This window comes from Durio zibethinus, chromosome 1 (assembly GCF_047325235.1).
Source record: "Durio zibethinus cultivar Kanyao isolate XHJ-2024 chromosome 1, ASM4732523v1, whole genome shotgun sequence".
NCBI classification, from domain to species: domain Eukaryota; kingdom Viridiplantae; phylum Streptophyta; class Magnoliopsida; order Malvales; family Malvaceae; genus Durio; species Durio zibethinus.
In genome coordinates, this window is record NC_143162.1 from 33445552 (window position 1) to 33468288 (window position 22737).

Below are 22737 nucleotides of genomic sequence, written 5' to 3' on the forward strand. Positions count from 1 at the left end.
TTGAACATAATGAAAATTTTGAATTTAATCTTTTAACTTTGTACATGAGAATTTTTTTTTCATTTTTTACAAAAAAAATGAAAAGTTCTTTAATTACACATGAAACTAATAATTTAAAAGGTAAAATCATAGAACTTAGAATTTAATTTAATCAATTTATGAAATCATTCTTAAAAATTAGTATTCACTAAATTTGGTGTTTGAATTCTAACACTTATAATTTTTTCTCTATCCTCAAACTTCAATCTCATATGTAAAAATAAAATTAAAAAAAAAAAGTAAAATCATAAATGTAAAATCATCTATTAATTTATAGAGAAGATAAATAAGATACTTGTCTTTATTTAGATTTTACTTATTGTTACGGTTTGCAATGCTATCTTATAACTTGTAACACTGATTCAGCTGTTAGTATTGCATAGTCGATCCACAATAACTACTAATATTATGTGTTTTGCAAGAATACATATGCATATTTACTCAAGTGAGACCATACGTAGAAACATCATTTTTTTCGTATTTTTTTAAATAATGAATTAGTAAATTTCATGAAATTGTTTGTTTGTAATTTTTTTATTGTGTTAAATAAAAATATATTTTTTAATTCAATTAATTTATATAATCATTTTTAAAATGCAACATTTAATAAGTTTATAGTTTAAATTTTAATATTTACAATATATTCTCTTATTCCTTAAAATCATGTTTGATACATAAGATTATTGATAAGATATGATAATAATTATTTTATATCATTTTTAATTTGTATCTAACGAGAAGAATAGAGATTGCAAAGAGAATTAATATCCTTTTGGTATAAGTTATTCAATCCTCCATATTGTAAGGAGAATTAATATCCTTTTTGTATAGATTATTCAATCTTAAGGTTGGCATCAGGTTGGGTTAGAGGGTTTTTACTCACTCCAAACCTGACTCGAAACTCGATATTTGCATAAACAATACTTGACCTGACTTGAATTAATAAAATATTATTTTTAAATATAAATATATATTATATAATTATATATAAATAAATAATTAAAAAATAAATTTTAATATAGTATTGGGTCAGATTCGAGTTTTACGATCGGGTCGGATTTGTCTAAAACTTGAACCAGACCCAACCCGAAACCTTATTAAAAAAAAAATTGACCCTATGAAGTCGAGTGGAGTTGAAATCCGTTGGACTCGGGTTAGGCTGTCAATCCTATTTAATCATCTCTAAGTGGATATTATTATTTTTAATCTGAAATTAAATTTACGTGTCTAATTATACTTTTAAAAATTATATCAATAATTTAAATTGTGTAAATTTTGAAAAAAAATAATTTAAATAAATAAATTATCATATTATAATTTTTGCATACATCAAACATAAAATGATATTATTTACTTTAATATTATTTGTAATATTATTTTATCCTGTTATATCATAATCTTAAATATAAAAAACGATACATCTTCTTTTATAAGTAAATAAATATGTATTTCTTCTACAAACGTGAAATAATTTGGAAGTTACAATTAATCCATCATAAAAATGATATTCTTTTGCGCTAATAATTCTTTCCAACCATCTTATCTGACAATAATAATTGGCGAGACATGAAATCTAACATTATATCTGATATCTTAAGTCTCCAGCAAAGTAATGGCATTTTTCTTAATATAGTGCATTAATTGTTGTAAACAATATATATATATATATATGAAGGTCATACATAAAATGATAATATGATAGGATATGATGATATTATAAATAATATTAGATTAAATAATGTTATATTATCTTATATTTTATATGTATAAGAATTAAAATAAAATAATTTATTTATTAGTCAAAATTATATTTCTTCATAGTTAACATAATTTAAATTATTGATATAATTTTTAAGAATATAATAGGATATGTAAATTTAATCCTATAAATTAAAATTAATAATTTTTCAGTTTTTAATGATTAAATATTTTATATCAAAAGATAATAATTATCCTTATAATTCAATATTTTTTAATATAATATAATATAATATAATATAATATAATATAATTATCATATTATTCTGTCAATTATCTTATATACAAAACATAACTTAAATATTTTAATAAATAATCGTGTCTCATTGCCATTTTGGAATCATTTAACAGCTTCCAAATAGAGAAAATTCAAGAATCGTGTATAATATATATATATATATATATATAAAGAAAAACAAACATGTGAAAATATGCTGTTAAATAAGGATAATCCCATGAAATGCAAACATTTGAATAGTTCATCATCCGTTTGTCGTTATACTTTTTCTGAAACATGATATACATTTCAATAACATGGGATTTTGTATAGAATTATTATTATTACCATGCGTACTTTTTTGAGATCTGAAATCAATCATCACTCAATATACAACACCGGTAGTTGTAAGACAACTCAAAGCGTGGGTGGGTTTGGTTCACGTCTTTTTTCTTTCAAAGTTCAGCTATATTGAGGCCCAGCGCAAGAGACAATATGACCCAACAGCGACCCATGAAGAGATTACTTATATACAACAATTGAAAAAATTACATCATATAATCGTGAGTGAAGGTTTTTTTTTTTTTTTAAACTAACATAATATATTTAAAATATTTATAAAATAAAAATATGTGATAAAAATAAGGAACATGTAACAAAATTTTAACCCATTTGTAAAATTTTAGATCTCTATATGGATGCATTTTTTCTGACTTCAATTGGAATGGAGTTATTTGAAATTTGAGTTGATAGAGCTCGTCAGATTTGTCGAGTTATGGAGGAGTCAAAAGTTAGTATTCTAGTCAGACTCCAACGCTTAAATCATTGAAGTGTTTGGTGTAGTAAGAAGAAGTATATGAAAAAATAAAACAAAAGAATATCGAGAATGAAGAGAGTGTTGCATATTTTGATCATATTTTTTTATATTTTATAAATAATGATGTGATTGAAAATATAGATAATTATTTATTTTAAAATTATTTTTTATTAAAAACAAAACATTTTTTTAATTCAAAATTGATTGGTCTAAGTTAATACGAAATCCCATAAATCACATGCACGTACCTAAATTTTTTTATGTGTAAAATTTGTCTAATGTGAGACATGAGTCTTATTTACCTGAGGCGCTTAGATACCATTTTAATGAATCCATTATTAATAATTCGATAAGGCAAAAAAAAAAAAAAAACATTTTTACATTTTTAATTTAAAGATAAAATATATTATTAAGTCAAAATTAATTACTTTAAATTAATGTAAAATATCATACAAATCACACACACAAACTTCCTTACGTGATAGCGCCATTTTAAGATAAAAGGATGAATGTTGATAACGTGGCAACTACGATACAAGGTGATATAACAGCCAAAGGTGTAATGTCACGGTCGAGACTTAAATTTTAAATTCGTGCGATTTTAAAATTCGAATATTCATTTTTTTGATGTTTTAAATTAGTTTGATCATCACGATTCACATCCTTATGAGATATTATTCGTTTTGATTTTTTTTATCTCATAATTTTATTTTTTAAAACGCGTCTCACAAGATGAAAATGATGTAAACCTTTATATATTTTAATAATTTTTTTATTATATTCAATGTAAGATTCATGATTTTCTTTTAAATCCGTTATAATAACACTCTATTAATTATATAGGAAATAATTGTAATCAAAATAAATATGAACCTACCGAAAGCAGAAAACGACTGTTCAACTTGGAACAGGAATGGGCGAACAAGTTAAACAACCGGTCAAAGATTCAAAGCTAAGAAAACAGAACATGACATGTGAATTTTTGTATACTTTTATTTATTTATTTTAACTAAGTTTCAATCTTCTTTGTCCTGATAGTGATTAGGTCCACATAACTCCTCTCACAAACAGACAAAATTATATGTTGCTATCTGGTTGAGATTTGAGAAGCCACTCCTGTTGATAATATAAAACATATTGTTATTTTAATAGTATTAAACATTTAAACGCAAAGAATTTATAAATAAAAAACATAGATTCATTTTATTATTAATATTTTTGACTTTTTTTTCCAAAAGCAAAACATATAAAAAAAAAAAAGAAGCAAAATCGTACATGTTTGCCTATTTTTTTGTACACGGAAACTATAGGAAAATTTTCAAATCAGTCATTCTTTATTTAAACTGACAGAGTCTTGGAAGGAATTTTCCTCCGTCAGTGGTAAGATAATTTTGAAAATTTGTATACTATTGTTGCTTTATTATCAGGTTTTTTGTTCATAGTTTAAAGGTGAAGAAGAATCAAAGTTTTATAGTAGACTTTTATTAATTCGTCACTAAAATATGTTTTTACTAGTATTCAAGGAATTTCACAATATATGTTTATCAACATTTATTCTATTACTTGATTTAATAATTAATACGTAATTTTTCATTTAAAAAAACAAGATTTGAATCATTATTTTCTCAATATGAAGAAAAAAGTTTTTACTATATCAATAAACGGCAGTGTTTATACCAAAATGTACCCACCAATAAAACAGTGAACATGTGGCAAATTTGAGATGAAGTGGCATTGAGACTGGCTTGACAAGTAATTGGCCAATTAGGCTGACGTGGTAATTTCATTTTCCAAGTCAAAAAACCGGTTGACTCTTTTTAAAGGGTGGAAATTATCAGGATTACACTTTGAAAACTTTGTTAGTTTAAAATTCCAAACTAGTACAACCGGTCAATTAGGTGTGGTCGAAGGTAGTTTCGACGAAATGTGACGGAGTGTCATAAAATTTAGTTGCAATTGAGATTGAAAAGTAAGTAAATAAGTTGGCTTCTCTAACGAAGGAAACCTAGTGAAAAATGCTTTTGAAATTTTGGGCGGAAAGACTGCATAGTGCTTCCTTACTACCCCGGGAATTGAAGCGGCGGCATCCTTTAATAAAACAAAATTTATACAAAACGGAGAAAAGGTTGGCTGAGAGTATGGGCTTATGGCCTGCCTTCCCTCTCTAAAGTGTCCCGCATGATAATTGTTTCACAGATTCTTGTCTCCCTTTTCGTGCAAGTTGCTAGCTCTGTATGAAATAAGTGATCCTAACGGGCAAGGAATTTCTGATTGAGGATTGAATAGCTTTTGTTTTCTTAATTACAGTAGTTTTTTTTAAAAAACTGAAATAGTTACTTGCCCTCTCAGACCTGATAGGATTCTTCCAAGTTCCTTCCTTGCAAAACTCAATACTTCCCAATATCATGCAAGTTTGGTCATCATCTCCTTGATTTGTTCCAAAGCTAGTGGTCAATGAAATGCAATGCAAACCATTCAAAAATTTTCTCATCTCTTTGAAGGGGACCTCTCGAACACAAATTCTAAGGCTGATGCCTGGTTACTCTGAATCAGAGAAAAGAGATAAAGAAATCTCACACAGAAAAATGAGCAAGATTGAGCTGATCTGGGGTGGGCGGGCCGAGAAAAAGAACGAGAGAATGGGAGGGTGACTGGTTGAGAAGTGAGGCAGAGGCCGTACAACAAACCCTTTTTGCAGCCTTGTTTTTGCGTCAAAAGAAGAAGAGGTACAACAGGGAATAAGGGCCAAGTTGGATTGAAAATTGCGGTTCGTTCCACGTTCTTTCTCTTAACGGAACTTTGACCAGATTCCAAAGTTCCAAGAGCCAAAAAGATAAGAGCAATTATTTTCTTGGTTGGAAAAACCCAACACACATTAACCTCACAATTAAAGAGCTTTCAAACACCCAATAAAATTTAGTTACTGTTTGTTTTTTGGCCTCCAAATTAAGTAAGCATCTTCTTTCCTATCCATTATAACCAACAACAAAAAAAAAGATAAGAGAGAAAAGATACCAGTCACCAGAAAGGCAGAAACCTACTGTCGTAAATAAGTCGTCGAAAACACAAAGATTTACAAGGTAATGACACTGTGATAGTGGTGCATAATGTATAATGCCATTTTGACTGCATGGTGGGTGACCCATGACTGATTACTGAGTTTAAAAATCGTACCCCAGGAACGCGACAAAGAACACGCACGCAATCACAATCTACTCAAACAAGACCCGTAAAAGAAGCCACGCAAACCCTGTCTCTAATCGTTACCATCTTATCTAATCTTTGCTGTTTTTTTTTTAATTTAAAAGCCTCGAAAAACCTAAAAATTTTAAAGCAAGAGAGATTAGACAGTGCCACAAAGGCAAAGAGCAGGGAGACAGGCAGATTCGGTCCTTTGCAACTTTTACTACTATTTTTTTCCCCTTTCTCTGTCTCTGTCTCTCTCTCTCTCTTCAAAGCAAAATGCTCAGTAATAAAAGTCTTTTAGACCCATCATCCTTTGGTCTGAAAAATAATTTTCTACTCGCATGAAGGAAAACCTCTTAGGCCTTAAAACACTCTCTCGCCCCATGTCTTTCTCTTTCTCTGGCTTTGTCCCTACTTGCCGACCCACTTAAGTCTGCCATAAAGAGGAAGATTTGCCCTCCACAAAAACAACCCAAAGCAATACCTGCTGCTTGTATCACAGATATTTAGTTTTTAGCTTACATAAACTAAGAGATCATTATAGATCTTGAGAGATAGAGAGTGAGTAGTAGCAGTGGGGGAAGGTCTGGGTTTTTTTTTGGTTAAAATGGATAAAAGCTGTCACTCTTCTGGCGACTCTACCACAAACTCCAGTAGCAGCAGTAGCTCCATCGCCAACAACATTAACAATCGAGATCATTACCTTAAACACCTCAACAAGCTTTCTCATAAGATTTCCAAACCCTCCTCCACCACCAACACCCCTCCTCTCATAAAAAAACCTTCCTTTGACCAGACCCAGAACCTCACCCAGGCGCTGCCACCTCCCCAACCTCAACCCTCCCAGCCTCAGCCTGAGAATCCTAACCAAAGCAGTCTCCAGGCTCAACAGCACCAGCCACCTGTTTACAATATCAACAAAAACGACTTCAGGGATGTCGTACAGAAGCTAACCGGTTCACCGGCTCACGAGCGGTTCTCTGCTCCGCCACCAATCCACCAACCCAAACCACAAAGCTCACGACTCCAGAGGATCCGACCTCCTCCATTGGCGCACGTTAGCAACCGTCCTCCCATGATTAATTGCGCTGTCCCCAACATGAATCCCCCCGGCTTCTCTCAACCTAACCATCCTATCAGTGGCCCCACTGATAATAGCTTCATTCAAAGGCCACCTGCTGTGGCGCCTCTTTCGCCACTTCCTCCATTTCCAGCTGTACACGCGGCGGCCGAATCGCCGGTCTCCGCCTATATGCGATGCTTCCAAAGCTCCATGTCGGCCACTGTTGATTCCAACCCAAAGCAATTCTCGGGATTCCCACCATTGGCCCCACTCGTTTCACCCCGTTGGAACAACTTAACCGCCCCACCGCAACAGCAACCACCACCGCTGCCGCCGCCGCAACAATCACAGCAGCAACAACAACAACAACCACCACAGGTATCATCTACGGGGATGATCCAGTCACAGTTTCCATCATCACCACTACCATTCGGTTGTCTGAATTCTCCACGGTCACCGTATGCTTTGCTTTCCCCAAGCTTGCTATTTTCTCCAAATTCGGGTCAGTTAGGATTCCCGCTTTCGCCAACGTTGCCCGTGCCGAGCCCAAAATGGCGAGGTCTTTGATAAATTTTAATTTCGGGTAAGTCTTCAAAAGGGGAAATTTTCTGATATTAGGGTTTTTGTAAATGGTTAGGGTTGGTGGGGAAATCTTATTCAATTACCAGAGGATGGATAAAGCAAAAAAAAAAAAAAAAAAAAAAACTGTTTCGCCCTGGTCAGTTAGTATTTAGAAGCTTTTTGCTTATTAGTTCATTTTTCTTTGTCATGTAAAACCAGAAACTCAAAATCATGTTCTTTTGTTTTTGTTGAAAATTGGGTTGAGAAAAAAAGTTATTTATTAGACATTAGTAGTATTATTAGTATCATAGATGAAGTATATTTATTTGTATGATATGTTCTTGCTATATCTGTGCTGTTTAGAAATTTCTTTTTTTATCTGCTAATCTTAGTTTAGCCATTTATGGGTATAAAACATTCATATTTTTGGGCAATAATAGGATAAGCTGTTGTGTCTGTTATTGATTGTCAGACATGAATTTATCATAGATTATCAAATAGGTTGGATCAGTTTTCTTTTTTTTTAATGAATTGTAAGGATTAAAACTTGGCCATCCATGATCCCAGCATATCAAATTCTGAATGGTTTGTTAAGTGGTTTATTTGATCACTACTAGGATTTATGACATCTACCCAATCTCTTTTTGCAGGAAGAAATTGAAATTAGAAACATGTTCCTCAGTAATAAGATCTGTAGCAGGTGTTTGATATTGTAACCAAAGTTTGCAATATCTACCAGCTTCCTTAGAATATAGCTGAAGAGATGTCTTCTAGCTAATGAGCTTATATTGTGTAGAAGCTATCTTTAAATTTAAAGCTATTCTCTTGTTTCTTTTCTTTTTACTAGATTGTTTAACTGCTCTTGGAGTAGTGGAGGACATTGAATTGACCTCTTCTACAAATAGATAGGGGAAAAAATTGTATGGTATTAGCAGTAATAGGAATAGTAAATACTAACGGTATCCAACTTGTATTGGGTTCAACAGGTTAAGTACGGTATCCAACTTGTGTTTGGAGTTTAAAGTTTATTTATTGTCTGCAACCCCTTTCAATTCTTAAATTGCGGCTTCTTTTGTATAAAAAATACTAATGGCGTCAAAAAAATTCAAAACTTCATTAATGCCTCCATTAAAGCTAGGTTTTTAAGAAATGAATACACTTCTTTAGGAACTCCTAGGAGAAGAATTAATACTACTTTTGTGGTTTAATCTTGCCTACTATAAGTCACAAGAATTTTCAACAGATGTTTGGGATTTTTCCTTATTCAAAGTTGCAAGTGACTTTAGCTTGAATATGAATAGTACCTAGGAAGCAATTATCGATGGTTGTACTTTTGTAGTTTTCTCTGGCCTGAACTTTGACTAAAATAATTTGCTTTCTTGGATTATGCATGTGTGTACATATAAAATGCTTACAGGTTAGTGATTGCATGTTTTCTACCCCACCTTCTGCATCACGCATTTAATTTGGAATCTTTGAAATAATAGCATTTCATTTATCAAAATTGAAGGAGAAAGAACCTGCTGAACTTTGACTGTGTATTTATATATATACATATATATGATTTGGAGAGGGAAGAAAGCTGTAGTCACTAAAATAGTTGACTTTGTTTATGAATGAAAGTGGATTTTGGACCAATTGATTCTTCCTGTTAGTCTGAAGACTTTTCTTGGAGTTGAGGCTGCTCTAACTAAGGCTAAAAGCCTTGTCTACTGTGGGTTGTATTGCTGACCTTTCAAAAAGTGGTTTTGGTGTTGGATATGGTTTTTTACATTTCTCTTTTAGCCTCTTGATTGGTGAATTCTGAGGCGAGCAAGGCACTTCGTATCATTTCCTCTTAGTCCATACCTGTCAGTTGATGGAAAGTGTTTAGAATATTAATTTACCTTTCTAGTCGTATTTTCTTTTGCAAGTGGTTTGAATTATCGCAAGCTTCTTGCTTGCATTCATTTCTTGTCAAGCTTACTGGTTCTTTAATTAGCTTACGAACAGCGAATTCGTTTACTGCTTTACTTCACGGTGGAGTGCTACAGGCTGTAACATTAACCGTTGCGTTTAAACACTCGTACCGTTAAAATAGCCAAGTCATCTAACATTTTAAACGCCAAACTGGAAACTTCTAATAGCCAGTTTCTATTTCTCAAGTTGTTTTTTATTTTTTATTTTTCCCATCTTCCATAATCAGTACCAGGCAATGGAAGCATAAATTGTTTGGCTTAAGAGAAAGTGTCAACCACCCATTAATGCAACTCTTTACCTTCTAGTTTTGTCTCAAAAGCTTTTTTCAACCTGCGAGCGCTCAACCGAAATCCATCTGTTTTATGTTCTTATTTTTTTTTGGGTTCTTGGTTGTTGTTGAGATAAGAGCTTGGGGATGAAGTCTTACCGGATGAATCTAAATCTCTTGAAACCAGTGAACGAAGAAGGTTGATATCTGGGAACTATGAAAGCATTGCCTCTCAATCTTCTGTTAGCTTTGATACAAGTAGTTTTCCGTCTCTTTGAGCTTCCTTTTTGAATAACTAGTTGATGTCTCTCATTCCGCCGAGGAATTTTATTTGTATTGATATTAATATAATCATATTTTATTAATTAAAAAATTAAATATATAAAAAATAATTATTTATAAATTATACAATACAAATGCATTGGTTTGAAAATAAATATAAATTATTATTATTATTAATTAAATTTTGTTTAAACTTTTTTATCATTTGAGTTAAAATTTAAAAAAGATTTTCACATAGAAATTTTTTCTAAAAAAAATCATCTACTTATAATTTTTAAAATTTTCATAATTTAAATAATTATCATTTATTTTGAAAATTATTATTCACTCTCTCATCTTTTCTCTTCATACTCTCTGGAGTAGTATGAATTGCATGTCGAAAACATCAAACATTTTCAAATCCTTATGATATTTTTCATATTTCAACAAACATTTGTTGAGGATTTTTTTTTTTTAATTCCTAACGTTAGTTTAGGAAATGGATTTATGAACTCTAGGCTGATGTTTCAACCTAGATGTGTCGGCAAATATTACTTTATGACTTAAATAGTCGAGATTTTTTTAATATTTAATTATTTATTAATATTAAAAAATAAATTAAATTAAATTAAATGTTAATTTTTTATTTAAATAATATTTATTTTTCATATGTTTTAATATTTATTAATATTACTTATTATAAATTACATAATAAATATAATCGCATAAGAATTATTTTTTCATAAAACTCTTTCCCTTTTAAATTTCTAATATAAGAAAAAAACATAAAAATAATAACAAAGTCAAATTTAACTATACTCATATAATTTTATACCTTAATTAACCCTCAAACCTCAAACCATTATTTATAACAAGTGTTAATTGTTTAAAAATTGAAACTCAAAAATCTAAATGAAAGCTTTAGATTCAACATGGATAACTTTAATATAAAGATATTGATAATATTGGTTCTATCTTTGTTACTATTTAAAATAACATATAACATAAATATATGTAAATTAAAATGTTAAAAAAATATTTCTAATAAATTCAAAATGTTTCTAAAAATAATAAAAATAAAATATTTATTTTTTTCAATTAGATTGGTTTACTTATAATAGACCAACCCCATTCATAAAAAAATGGGTCTACCTTTTTCTGCCATCATATTTATTTTTTATGGCCAACACATTAGATTTTTTTAGTCTTCATTTTTTTTCTTTGATTAGTTTCAATGATACCGTTTAAATCAATACTGATGGTGCTTCAATTAAAAATTAATTCAACTGTGTTTTGATGGTTTGATCAGGTCTTAATTACACGGGTGATTAGGTTGGGAGTATATGTATTCGAATATTGCAAATGAGCAACAGGCTTTCGATAAATTTGCTGCATGCTTGGAAGAGATCTCTAATTTGAAATTAAGTTCATAATTAAGAGAAGGTAAGTTGTAGCCAAAGCCCAGAGGTTATGGCATTTCAAAAGGTAACATTTTGCTTATTCGTTAAGCCAAAAAGCCTGTTTAAGTCCAGTAGTTCACAGTATCTTTTCCAGGCTCCATTCGTCTCTGATGTGATTAGTCATCATGACTCATGATTTTATTGCAATTGCCAATGCCTCACGATTTCGGTGATTAATCACCATGGCTCATGACTCAATGAAGTTGTTTCTTAAACAAAACGTCATAATAGTCATTCACATAATAAATGTTAATTGTGTCAATTAAGGTATATGTATCACAAAAATAACATAATAAAAAATTTAATAGGATATATAAGAAACTTTTAAATTTGCATCAATTACGATATTTTATTTAAAAATAATATTGTAATTGAATTAAAAAATTAAAAATTAATTTCAAATTTAATTTTAAAAAAAGTAACATAGATGTGATAAATTTTTTATTCAAATTAAATTTAAAAATAAAGTAAATTTTTTTCAAAAATCCTAAAATATCATAAAAATTTTAAATTTTAAAATTTTCAAAATTTAAAAAAATTATATTTTTATTTTCTCCAACCAAACACACTTTTATTTGTTATTTAGATTGTTCTTTAGCATGTCGTACTATACATATGAAATACTGTACAACATTAACAATAATGGTTTCAAAGGGTAAACGGAAGTTCATGCTAGATAGATTTTGGAGGGTAAAAAAATTTATGATTTTCCATTTGCACTTATTAAAGAAATGAAAAACAGTCGGTCGTGGAGTTTCACTTGGGATGGCTAAAGCTGCAGATCTCTTTGTGGATGTAAAGAATTTTCGAGCTATGTTTGGAGGAAGTTGGTCACCCTGGATTCATGAAAGGGCAATGATATCATAGCATTTAGTAAAAGTACTGGAAATTACAGGAATTTTTTGTTGCCAAAATAAAAGAATATATATTCCATTTTCACTTAAAAAAAAAAAAAACTTGCCATATGGGTACGGACTATCTTTGTATTCTATATAGATCGATAGAGATATTCAAAGTTTAGTCATAAAAGGAAAAAAGAAAAAATTGTATAAACCTTCAAAATAATTTTAATACATCAAATTATTAACCACTATGAATTCCGGCTAATTAATGTTTACATTATATTTGGACTGTGAGTAGGAGAAAGGAAATGAAAGCAAGAGAAAAATAAAATTCTTTTTTTATTTAGATAAAATTTAAAATTAGATAAAAAAAAGAGCAAAATTGAGCAGCTTTGGTTTCTCTTCAAAAACTCAATCATTTTTTTTTTTCTTTTAAGAGAAGATATAGCCTTTACAAGATAAAAAAAAAAAATTTCGACTCAAAATCAGAATTTTTATATTTTATAAAATATTTTTAACCACTACATCAAATGATGAAGAATTAACCAATTTTTTTCTTAAAGCAATAAACTATTCATACTTTTTTAAATATTTTATATAAGTATTTATCTTACTATTGCATCTAATTAGATTCTTAAAATATTATTTTTGTTTAATTAAATTATTTTTTATATGAACATTAATTTGGCAAAAATAGTAAATTTTTAGTAAATTTTATGTAAAACAATAAATTAAGAACTCAATAAAAAGAGAAGAGTTTAGTTGAAAAGTTTAAGAAAGTAGATGGATTTTTTAATATTTTAGTTCAAAAGCAAATAGCTGTACTTTCGGCCTATAATAATTGGCCCAATATTCAGGCCCATTATTAAGAGCCAGCCAGCAGCCCATAAGTCCAGAAGCTTCTAAAAATCTATTCCGACATCTCCGCAAAATAGTAAAGTGAATGATGTGATACGTGGCTCAGGCTGCGTGAACTCAATCTCTTTGCTCTATTTTTAGCGGCGCAGCAAAACTGTTAAACCACTGAAATCCAACCTAATTAAAATCGCTCTGTCACGCCACAGTGTCCTGCTTTGGCCGCCTCTCCAAAGAACTCGCCTGTCGCTAGCAGCTGATAAAAAATAATTTAAAGAAAAAGCCGATCGCCTCCTCTTCCGACAATGGCGGAAGCTCAAACCGAAAAACCCCCTTCCCTATTTGAGGTACGTTTTTTACTCATTCTGTTTTATAATTAAGTTTCATTTCTTTGAAAGCAATAATCGTAGTAGTTTATTCTTTCCGATTTTGTTTATTGCAATTGTTGAACTGTTTTAGATCTTCAATTTTGATTTTTTTATGGAATGTAGTTTAATTGGATTGAAATGAGCAGATCTGACCGAGTAGTTCTGGATATTATTAATGAAATTAGAATAATTTGGTGAGTAGAGCATATCAGCTTTTTTAAGTTTTGAGATGGTGCTTTTGATTAAATTTTGATTGTTTATGCTCGTTATTAAATATAAATAACATCCAATTTTCTTGAGAATCATCATGAACATGTGATTAACATAATTTATTGCAACTTTTGTTTTCTAAATTAACTCAATGAAGTTACTCTATGATTTGCCTTATGATTCTAGCTATCTGAGTTTGCTGTTCACAAATGTCGGCTTCCCAAGAGGCTTCATTAATGACGGTCAATGAAACGTAACATTTGGAGCAAAAGTTGATTGGGTTTTTTCAGTAGCTGTGGTGCTTAATCAAACAACTAATACTAAAATATGGATCAAATAAAATTTATGCTCAAAATTTCCAGTGGCTTAAGAATTCAAGCTTTTGACTAAGAGCAGGTTATAGTTTTCACTGGTCTTGCGGCCATGTCAATTCATATAGTAGCGCTGTGTGAAAATTGCTGTTTAGGAACTAAAAGCAAATTCATTTATGAGTATTTTGTGTGAACAATAATGTTCATCAATGTTTTAGAATGATGAACTGGGCTTTCTATCTTCTTCTTTCAAGCTTGTTGTTCCTTCTTGAACATTCCATTCATGCTTAAATTTAGCTAAGATACAACCTTGATTGCAAAGTTTTGGTATTGATAACTTCAATGAACTTCCTATATATCATGCTTGTAAAGCCTTTTGTATAGCTGAGCTGGTACTAAGTTCTCTGATACTCTGTGTGTGTGTGTGTGTGTGTATGGTGAGGGTATTTATTTGACCTGATTATGCTGGAAGCCTATTTATTATTTTCTTGAATGTTTGGACATTTAGCAATATGCGCTGAAGGAGAAGGAGGAGAAATCAGATGTGGCTACAAAACCAGCAGAAGCAAAAGAGCTTGAAAATCCAGTGAATGCTGCTTCTGGGGAAGTTGTCACTGAGAAAGTGAAGGAGACTTCTGCTTCTCCAGTTGAGGAAAGCAGCGAGGCCCCTCCTGCTGCTGCTACTGAAGAAAGCACTGAAGATAATTCTGATGCTGAGAACAGTGGTGAAGATGCTCTCGCTGCTGCAGAGGAGAACTCAGATGATGCTGATGAAACACCAGAGATAAAGGTTGCCCTGCTGAACATTTTTATTAAGAACTTCATCTTTGCTGCCTCCAGATTCTTTTGTGTATATGAAACTCATCTTTACATGTTAGATTGCTTCACTAACATATGAGGTGCATGTTTGATATTCAGCTTGAAACTGCCCCAGCTGATTTTCGCTTCCCAACTACAAACCAAACAAGGCATTGCTTCACACGATATATTGAGTACCATCGGTGAGTTATGAATTTTTTTGTATCTTATAAACGTATAAAGGTCTTTCAATGCTCCTTGATATATCTTTATCCTTTTGTCTTGTGCAGTTGTGTAGCTGCAAAAGGAGAAGGTGCTCCAGAGTGTGATAAGTTTGCCAAGTATTATCGCGCCCTATGTCCTGGAGAATGGGTGTGTATTTTCTCCTATGAATCACATTACACTCCTCTTCATCATAATTAGTTGCATAATGGTTTTAACTTTTGTTGGATGGCTGTTGTTTGTTGCTTTTTATTATGTTTGTAAATCAGGGAATACCTTATGACCCCTCATCTTTTTGAGAAAGGGATTTCTAAGTTAACTCTAAATGTGATGACCTATTTGGGTTGCCTGCAGCAATGAACATGTTGAAGGACATTCTTTTGTCAAGAAGTTTAGGGTTTAATTGGCAAAATAAGGGACTTAATTGGTAAAATTTTGGTTTGAAATTTGTGACAGAATTGGGTTGAGAGGATATGATGAAGGGAATTAGATTTGGGTTTTCGATTGCATCCATGCCTTAGGAACCCAATCAGTCTTCAGTGTTACTCAAGTCCTATAGGAACCTAATCAGCCTTCAGTGTTACTCAAGTCCTACTAAGATGCGGAGATTACACAGGAAGCTAACTAATAAATACGTAAAAATAGACTTAAATTGGGAGGAAACATATGACTTTTAAAAGCTACCACAAACCCTGAGCTTAACTAAAATTCCCAAAAGACAGACCTAAAGTTCAAATTTTAGGTGATACAGGAAAAGAGAAGTCTGTTCTCGGATGGCTCCAACTAGTCTAAAAATATGATATAGTCCATTTTTGAACTGGTTTTTGATCTAAATCTTATAATTGATTCTTTGGTTGAACTAAAATTACCGAACTAGGGAAGATTAAATCTGGTTCCATGCTTCCTTGTGTCAAATTGGTCCAGTACTGGAGGTCCTCGGATGGTGCGTTGTCAATTGATCTGGAGATTTTTGTTAAAACCTAACATGAAGAAGAATCAAAATACAAGGCAGCTGAAAACAAAGAGGCAGTAATGAGAATGTTTTGTTTTGCTTGCTTGATTCAATATCTTTTAAAAGGTATTTACTAGAGATAATTGGTAGTTTGATTCTCATTTTTTCGAGGTGTGGGAAAATGTTGTGCTTTCATCAATCCATTCTTCCAACCCCAGTTTACACTATTTGAATGAGTATAATATGTTCTGGATTCTGCGGCTGAAATTATAAAGAGATGCCTGCTCTGTAGTTGGCTGCATGTACTAATATTCTGTCTATCTTCACATGTTTGTAGAATTTCATCCTTAATTTGTTTATTTACCATTTGCTTTTTAGGCTGACAATTACTCTTGTTTTTTCAGATAGACCGATGGAATGAGCAAAGGGAGAATGGTACTTTTCCAGGTCCTCTGTAGATGGTACCTATCAGAAAACCATGTTGTGGTTTTCTTCTGTTCTATCACCAGTTAACCACAGATGAATTTCATGAATGAAAGGAGAATTTTCGGGAAATAATAAGAAAATTTGGCATTTATTTAAGACTAGATCAAGGATGATACAATGCGGTGCTCATAAAAGAAAGTTATTGATTTGAATTCAAAAATTTAAAAACTAAAATATTTTGATTTGGTGTGATTTTTATCTTAAAACCAATCCAATCTCACAAGAAAAGTTTCCTCTAATGACGTTGGAACAACAGTGTTTGGTTGCTTTTTTTTCAGCTCTAATAAAAAAAGTTGCGCGTATATAGATAGTAAAAAACCAATCTAAAGCGGAGATTAGAGAAACGTTACAACTAAAATGAATTAAATCTTACACTAATTAAGCCATTGCTAACTGTTACCACGATGAAACCCTTTCTTCTTTTCTTGTGTTCATCATATTCTTTTGCTTCATACGATATGCAGGTTACTTTCTGAATCCATAAAAATAACAATCACCACACCTCATCATTGTCATCGGAAATACGTTTAGTTCTTGGATGAGGTCTCTACGTCATTTGTAATAGAAACCGTCGATCAAACCATGCGGCTCGCAAGGATTTTTGACCGTCAAAGTTTTTTATTTTCTAATTTCCATGATCATGAGAAGACACAACGGATCAAACCAAATCTATAATTAGCTTTAACTTTTTATGGCATCAAAATACGACTAAAGCCACCTAAATGAATATGAATCAAAGTCTAATTAAGGGTTTTACAGCATCCGAATTCGATGAAATCCACCCTAAATTGTGAATACTTGAGCAAATATCACAAGTACAAATCAGCCTATTACCACATTCTAGAGCAACAATCAGGCTTTGTAGAGAGTGAATTAAGCCCTTTCACCACGAATCCTCCTGGCAAGTTGAATGTCTTTGGGCATGATTGTAACACGCTTAGCGTGGATAGCGCAGAGGTTGGTATCTTCGAACAATCCAACCAGGTATGCCTCCGCTGCCTCTTGCAACGCCAACACGGCATGGCTCTGGAAACGCAGATCAGTCTGCAAACCACAAAGGCCAATATAAAATCACCCCTTAATGAACAAAACTATACATATTATAAACTCAATTTTCAAAGTTTGATTCAAATTTACTAGTATTACCTTAAAGTCCTGGGCAATTTCACGCACAAGCCTTTGGAAGGGCAGTTTCCTGATGAGAAGCTCGGTACTTTTCTGGTACTTACGGATTTCACTGCATCCAATAGAAAATCCCAAATCAAACTCACGTAAGAAAAGAGTGAATTTTTAGGGGAAAACAACCAGAACTGATTCGATGACTAACCGAAGAGCAACGGTTCCAGGGCGATATCTGTGAGGCTTCTTCACGCCCCCGGTTGTCGGAGCCGACTTGCGAGCAGCCTGAGAAGACAAAAGAAAGGGTTTTCTTTACACCAAACGAACAAATAAAACAAACCGACGAAAAATTTGATAAAATCGAATAATTGAAGTACAAAGAAAACCTTAGTAGCAAGCTGCTTCCTTGGAGCCTTGCCGCCGGTAGACTTACGAGCAGTTTGCTTCGTACGGGCCATCTAAATTGACCATATCAAATATAGTTAAATTCCCCAACAAAAAAAATAGAAATTCTCTAAATTTCTACGAAATTTCTTCATAAAGCTTAAAATAATCAATCAACAGAGAAAAACAAGAAAAACTCATAAAACCGGGAAGTTAAGACGCTCACCTTAAATTTTTTTTCTGTGTAAAACGAAAGCTAAGGACGATAACGAGATAGATTTGGAGAGGAGAGAAAAGTCTAGGGCACGACGCGGAAACTTGGGAGGCAAGAATCTTATATAGGGAAGAACGTGAAGTCTTACGCTTATTTATATGAAGCGTGGACAAAGAAAACGTGACTGATTCACATTTGGTGTTGGTCAAATTGTTAGTAATCGGACGGTTAAATGTTCTGCCTGCTGTGTCTCTTGGAACCTCGATGAACGGCCTAGATGCCCATTTTAAGGATGTCTCCTGGATCAACGTGGAGACATACTAGCTTCCTATTGGTCCACAAACTTGAACTAGGCGGTTTTTTCTCAAAACTTCGGCTCACCGCGCCGACATCCAACTACGTCGTCGTTTATCTCAAACTGGAATAAAAAGTGGCAATGGAAACGGCGGCGTTTGTCACTGTCCTATAGAATCTATTCCTGCGAGACAGAAGAACACGTGTTTAGACATGATTGGTCAAGTTAACCTAAAATTGCTTTTTTTTTTTTTTTTTGCAGTTTTTTAATTTCTACGAAAGAAGATAACTTTAATAGACAGAGTCTCATATCATTCAAGCTGAGGCGAAAGCTATGGCGTTACACTGTCATTTAAGCGGGACGACAATCCAATCCCTAAAAGTGGCTACGATTCCAATCTCATCTTCCTCGCCACGGTTCATTTTCCGTTCACTTCCCAAAACCCTAAACCTCACTTTATTTTCCCGCCACAGTCCACCGAAAACACCGCTTTTTACTCTTCTCATTAGAGCCCTTTCAGCCCCGGCTGTGGCTACCTCACCCGCCGCCGAAATTTCCGATGATAAAGGTAATTACATTAAATTACTAATCTTTTCTTAACTTTTTTTCTATTGCTGATATTTTAAATTTTTTTTGTAGTTGTAAAGCCGCAATGGAAGGCTGCTATAGATTTCAAGTGGATAAGGGATAATAAAGAAGCCGTTGCTGTTAATATTAAGAATAGGAATTCCAATGCAAATTTGGAGCTTGTCCTTGAACTTTATGATAAAATGTTGAATCTTCAAAAGGTTAAATTTTATTTTCGTTTTCTGCTTTATTAATCTTCAAAATGACTGTAATAATGTGAAAAAGAATTTTTTTTTTTAAAAATTTCATATTACTTAGCTAATTTTGCTGACAGATTGCAGGAAGTTGAGCGGCTTCGAAGGGAAAGGAATAATGTTGCAAACAAGGTGAAAGGCAAATTGGAACCTTCTGAGCGTCAAAAGCTCATAGAAGAAGGTATTGCTCAAAATGTATTACTGTTTCTTGGTTTCATTTTTGTGGTTTAATTGTTTTGGTTTTGAAAATGCAACTTGTTTTTCACGGTTCTGTGATTCAGGAAAGAATTTGAAGGAAGGACTTGTGACTTTGGAAGAAGACCTTATCAAATTAAGTGATGAGCTTCAGCTTGAAGCGCAATGTATACCAAATATGACTCACCCGGCTGTTCCAATTGGAGGGGAATATAATTCAAACTTGAGGAATATGGTATCTTTGTACCGATATTGCTTTGATTAATTTCTCGCATTTAAGTCATTATATGTCATCTTTCTGGTGTTTTCATAGCGCTTTTATGTTCAATTTGTATTATTGTAGGTTGGTAGCCCCCGTACATTTGACTTCCCTGTCAAGGATCATCTTCAAATTGGGAAGGAGCTAGATCTATTTGATTTTGATGCTGCTGCAGAGGTATTTCTTCTGTTTGGACTGGGAATTAAAGCATCTCTAATTTGTTGACGTGTTGTATTAAGGGTTTTTATTGGTAAATTAAATTAAATTCGGTTGTTGTTTAACTGTGAATTTTAGTTGATTAGTTGCTTTCATTACCTATGACCAATTTGGGAAGCTTGACCTTCTGTAGGTTATGACTGCACTATTTTCAATTAGATAATGAAGATACTGAACTGAGTTGCCTCTTGCAATTTGTTTCCAACGTTGCAATCTGAAAATTTATGGGTGTATAATGTGGCACTGGAGTTTCTAAACTCTGCAACTCTTATGAAACCTTGTTATATAACAAAAAAATTCTTTACTTATCAAATTGGATGATATACCACATTTCATGCTTTAAAAATCTTTGCCTTCCAAATGACAAGGGTGCTAAGGTTTACTTATACTGGTTGTTGTCTAGGTAAGTGGTTCAAAATTTTACTACCTGAAGAATGAAGCAGTGATGCTGGAAATGGCCCTCGTGAACTGGACACTGACAGAAGTCATGAAAAGGGGCTTTACACCACTGACAACACCGGAAATTGTCAGGTCATCTGTTGTTGAAAAATGTGGCTTCCAGCCTCGTGGAGAAAATACGCAGGTTTGCATATATTTTGGTTGTAGTTCCTTTTCCAGAAAATAAGTGGTAGTTGCTGTATTAAATATCAAGTGCCTCTAACAGTTTCAGATAAGAAGGGTATCATTTTGGGACAAATCACCAGTCAAAGCTGATATCAAACTCAATGAACCACTTTGATCATGAAATGGATCAATAGCTTGGATTCAGCTTGAATTGGGGGCTACTAACTTTTTATTCAACTTTTTGAATCTTCACATTCTTAATATTCTGATATCAGAATACTTAATTTCTTCAAAGAGACTCTTGCAAAGTTGGGAAGTTCATGTTAATTTAATTAGTATTTCATGATGATTTCTTGATACTTATTTCAAATGCTAAACAGGTTTATTCCATTGAGGATACTGACCAGTGCCTCATTGGCACCGCAGAGATTCCTGTAGGGGGAATTCACATGAATTCTATTGTTGCTGAGTCCTCATTACCCCTAAAATATGTGGCATTTTCCCATTGTTTTCGTACTGAGGCTGGCGCTGCTGGCACAGCAACAAGGTGATTAGCTACCTTATGTTTCATTTTTATTTTACCCATGTATCAACTATAATTCCTTTGGTAATGGTGAAATATGTTCTTTTATCGAAGTCCCTATTCTACTCTACCCTACCCTTGACCCCTTCCCCCCCCCCCCCCCCCCAACCCCACTAGCTACAGGACTTACCTTGGCTGCGGAGGGGAATACACCTCGAACTTGGGTAACCCTCCAAATGCTGAACACCTCATGCTGCTGACCCAATTGGTCGTTGGTGTGAAGAATGTTCTTAAATCACTGAAAAATCCAAAGTTCTGAATCAACTAACTGGTGCCTTTTTTTACCAGGGGTCTTTATAGAGTACACCAATTCAGCAAGGTGGAAATGTTTATTTTATGCAGACCAGAGGAAAGTGATATGTATCATGAGGAGCTTATTAAAATTGAAGAAGACCTCTTTTCGTCTCTAGGATTGCATTTCGTGTATGGACTCCCATTAACCTTAACTAACTCTATTGTTTTGTTATGTTATTTGTGACAATCTTTACTTTCTTGGCAGATCTTTAGATATGGCTACCGGGGACCTGGGTGCACCTGCATATCGTAAATTTGATGTGGAGGCATGGATGCCAGGTTTAGAACGCTACGGTGAGGTATTGAAATAACCTTTTGCCTACCTATTACAAGTTCAATTATTTTTGTCAATTCTACCAGCTGTGATTTTTTTTTTTTTTGTCAATTGAAATAGCCTTGAAGTATGAAATAATTCTGTTTGTTGAGGAAAACAGTTGAACATTTTGAAATATCTTCGAATCTTTTTCTCTTAGGATAGGAAATACCTTTGAACCTTTGGTGTAACTCTTATCTGTAAACAGATATCAAGTGCATCAAATTGTACTGACTATCAAAGCCGCCGACTGGGCATTCGGTATCGTCCATCAGAATCACCCTCAACAACTTCCAAGAAGGGTAAAACCAACCTTGCTGCAGCCAGATTTGTTCATACATTAAATGCAACAGCATGTGCAGTTCCTAGGATCCTCGTTTGTTTGCTGGAGAATTTTCAGCAAGAAGATGGCTCGGTTATTATTCCACATCGATTAAGACCATTCATGGGTGGGACTGAACTTATATCTCCTAAATCTAGATGAAACGGATTCGTGGTAACAATAATCCTCTCATGGGGGTATTTTCCATAAGTTTAGGCATGTTGTAGTCTCTGAAAAAAGAGAAAATGGGAAAAGACATAGAAAGTTTATGTTGGAGGAAAAACAAAGAAAAAACTGAAAGTACATTTTTTCCAAGAATTGGAGAGTGATTAATATTTCTGAGGTTTTGTTGAATTTGATTAAGCCTTTGATGCATGCATGTTAATGATTGATGGTTCAGGTTTGAACGTTAGCACCATAAGTTGTTATGATCGAATTGGTGAAACAGCTTGTCAGGTTGCGGACTTAAACAAGCTGCCTTGACAATCGTGGCTGACAAGTTACAACAAACATGTTTGCAATCAG

The 22737-nt window shown here is 32.9% G+C and overlaps 4 protein-coding genes across 5 annotated transcripts; 3 read left to right on the forward strand and 1 right to left on the reverse strand.

Annotated features, from left to right (window-relative positions):
* The first annotated feature begins 6166 nt into the window (after positions 1-6166).
* LOC111311286 (VQ motif-containing protein 9-like) lies at positions 6167-8669 on the forward strand. Its single transcript, XM_022910662.2, has 2 exons — positions 6167-7663; positions 8292-8669. The coding sequence occupies exon 1, from the start codon at positions 6625-6627 to the stop codon at positions 7645-7647; it is 1023 nt and encodes a 340-aa protein (XP_022766397.1). The 5' UTR covers positions 6167-6624; the 3' UTR covers positions 7648-7663; positions 8292-8669.
* Positions 8670-13367: 4698 nt separating this feature from the next.
* Positions 13368-16823, forward strand: LOC111312420 (uncharacterized). The gene is made up of 5 exons (XM_022912631.2): positions 13368-13633; positions 14684-14965; positions 15094-15176; positions 15264-15345; positions 16552-16823. The coding sequence occupies exons 1-5, from the start codon at positions 13592-13594 to the stop codon at positions 16603-16605; spliced, it is 543 nt and encodes a 180-aa protein (XP_022768366.1). The 5' UTR covers positions 13368-13591; the 3' UTR covers positions 16606-16823.
* A 466-nt stretch (positions 16824-17289) lies between these two features.
* LOC111312421 (histone H3.3) lies at positions 17290-18506 on the reverse strand. Of its 2 annotated transcripts, XM_022912634.2 has the most exons (5): positions 18363-18506; positions 18139-18210; positions 17961-18037; positions 17780-17870; positions 17290-17677 (listed from the first exon to the last, which is right to left on the reverse strand). In XM_022912634.2, exons 2-5 carry the CDS (start codon positions 18208-18210, stop codon positions 17507-17509), a joined length of 411 nt encoding a protein of 136 aa, XP_022768369.1. In that variant the 5' UTR covers positions 18363-18506; the 3' UTR covers positions 17290-17506. The 2 variants fall into 2 exon arrangements, with proteins under 2 accessions (XP_022768369.1, XP_089621809.1); XM_089765683.1 differs by lacking the exon at positions 18363-18506 and having other exon boundaries at positions 18139-18324.
* Positions 18507-18966: 460 nt separating this feature from the next.
* SRS (Seryl-tRNA synthetase) lies at positions 18967-22566 on the forward strand. Its single transcript, XM_022912629.2, has 10 exons — positions 18967-19213; positions 19285-19433; positions 19554-19647; positions 19748-19896; positions 20005-20097; positions 20540-20719; positions 21081-21247; positions 21572-21706; positions 21783-21876; positions 22099-22566. Exons 1-10 carry the CDS (start codon positions 18979-18981, stop codon positions 22372-22374), a joined length of 1572 nt encoding a protein of 523 aa, XP_022768364.1. The 5' UTR covers positions 18967-18978; the 3' UTR covers positions 22375-22566.
* Positions 22567-22737: the final 171 nt, after the last annotated feature.

Coding starts and splice junctions, on each gene's coding strand:
- LOC111312420 (XM_022912631.2), top strand. CDS start 13,592: ATGGCGGAAGCTCAAACCGAAAAACCCCCTTCCCTATTTGAG. Junction 13,634..14,683: donor AACCCCCTTCCCTATTTGAG/GTACGTTTTTTA, acceptor TTGGACATTTAG/CAATATGCGCTGAAGGAGAA. Junction 15,177..15,263: donor CGATATATTGAGTACCATCG/GTGAGTTATGAA, acceptor TGTCTTGTGCAG/TTGTGTAGCTGCAAAAGGAG.
- SRS (XM_022912629.2), top strand. CDS start 18,979: ATGGCGTTACACTGTCATTTAAGCGGGACGACAATCCAATCCCTAAAA. Junction 20,720..21,080: donor CTCGTGGAGAAAATACGCAG/GTTTGCATATAT, acceptor AATGCTAAACAG/GTTTATTCCATTGAGGATAC. Junction 21,707..21,782: donor TCTCTAGGATTGCATTTCGT/GTATGGACTCCC, acceptor CTTTCTTGGCAG/ATCTTTAGATATGGCTACCG.
- LOC111312421 (XM_022912634.2), bottom strand. CDS start 18,210: ATGGCCCGTACGAAGCAAACTGCTCGTAAGTCTACCGGCGGCAAGGCT. Junction 18,038..18,138: donor GGAAGCAGCTTGCTACTAAG/GTTTTCTTTGTA, acceptor TTGTCTTCTCAG/GCTGCTCGCAAGTCGGCTCC. Junction 17,871..17,960: donor CCTGGAACCGTTGCTCTTCG/GTTAGTCATCGA, acceptor TATTGGATGCAG/TGAAATCCGTAAGTACCAGA.
- LOC111311286 (XM_022910662.2), top strand. CDS start 6,625: ATGGATAAAAGCTGTCACTCTTCTGGCGACTCTACCACAAACTCCAGT.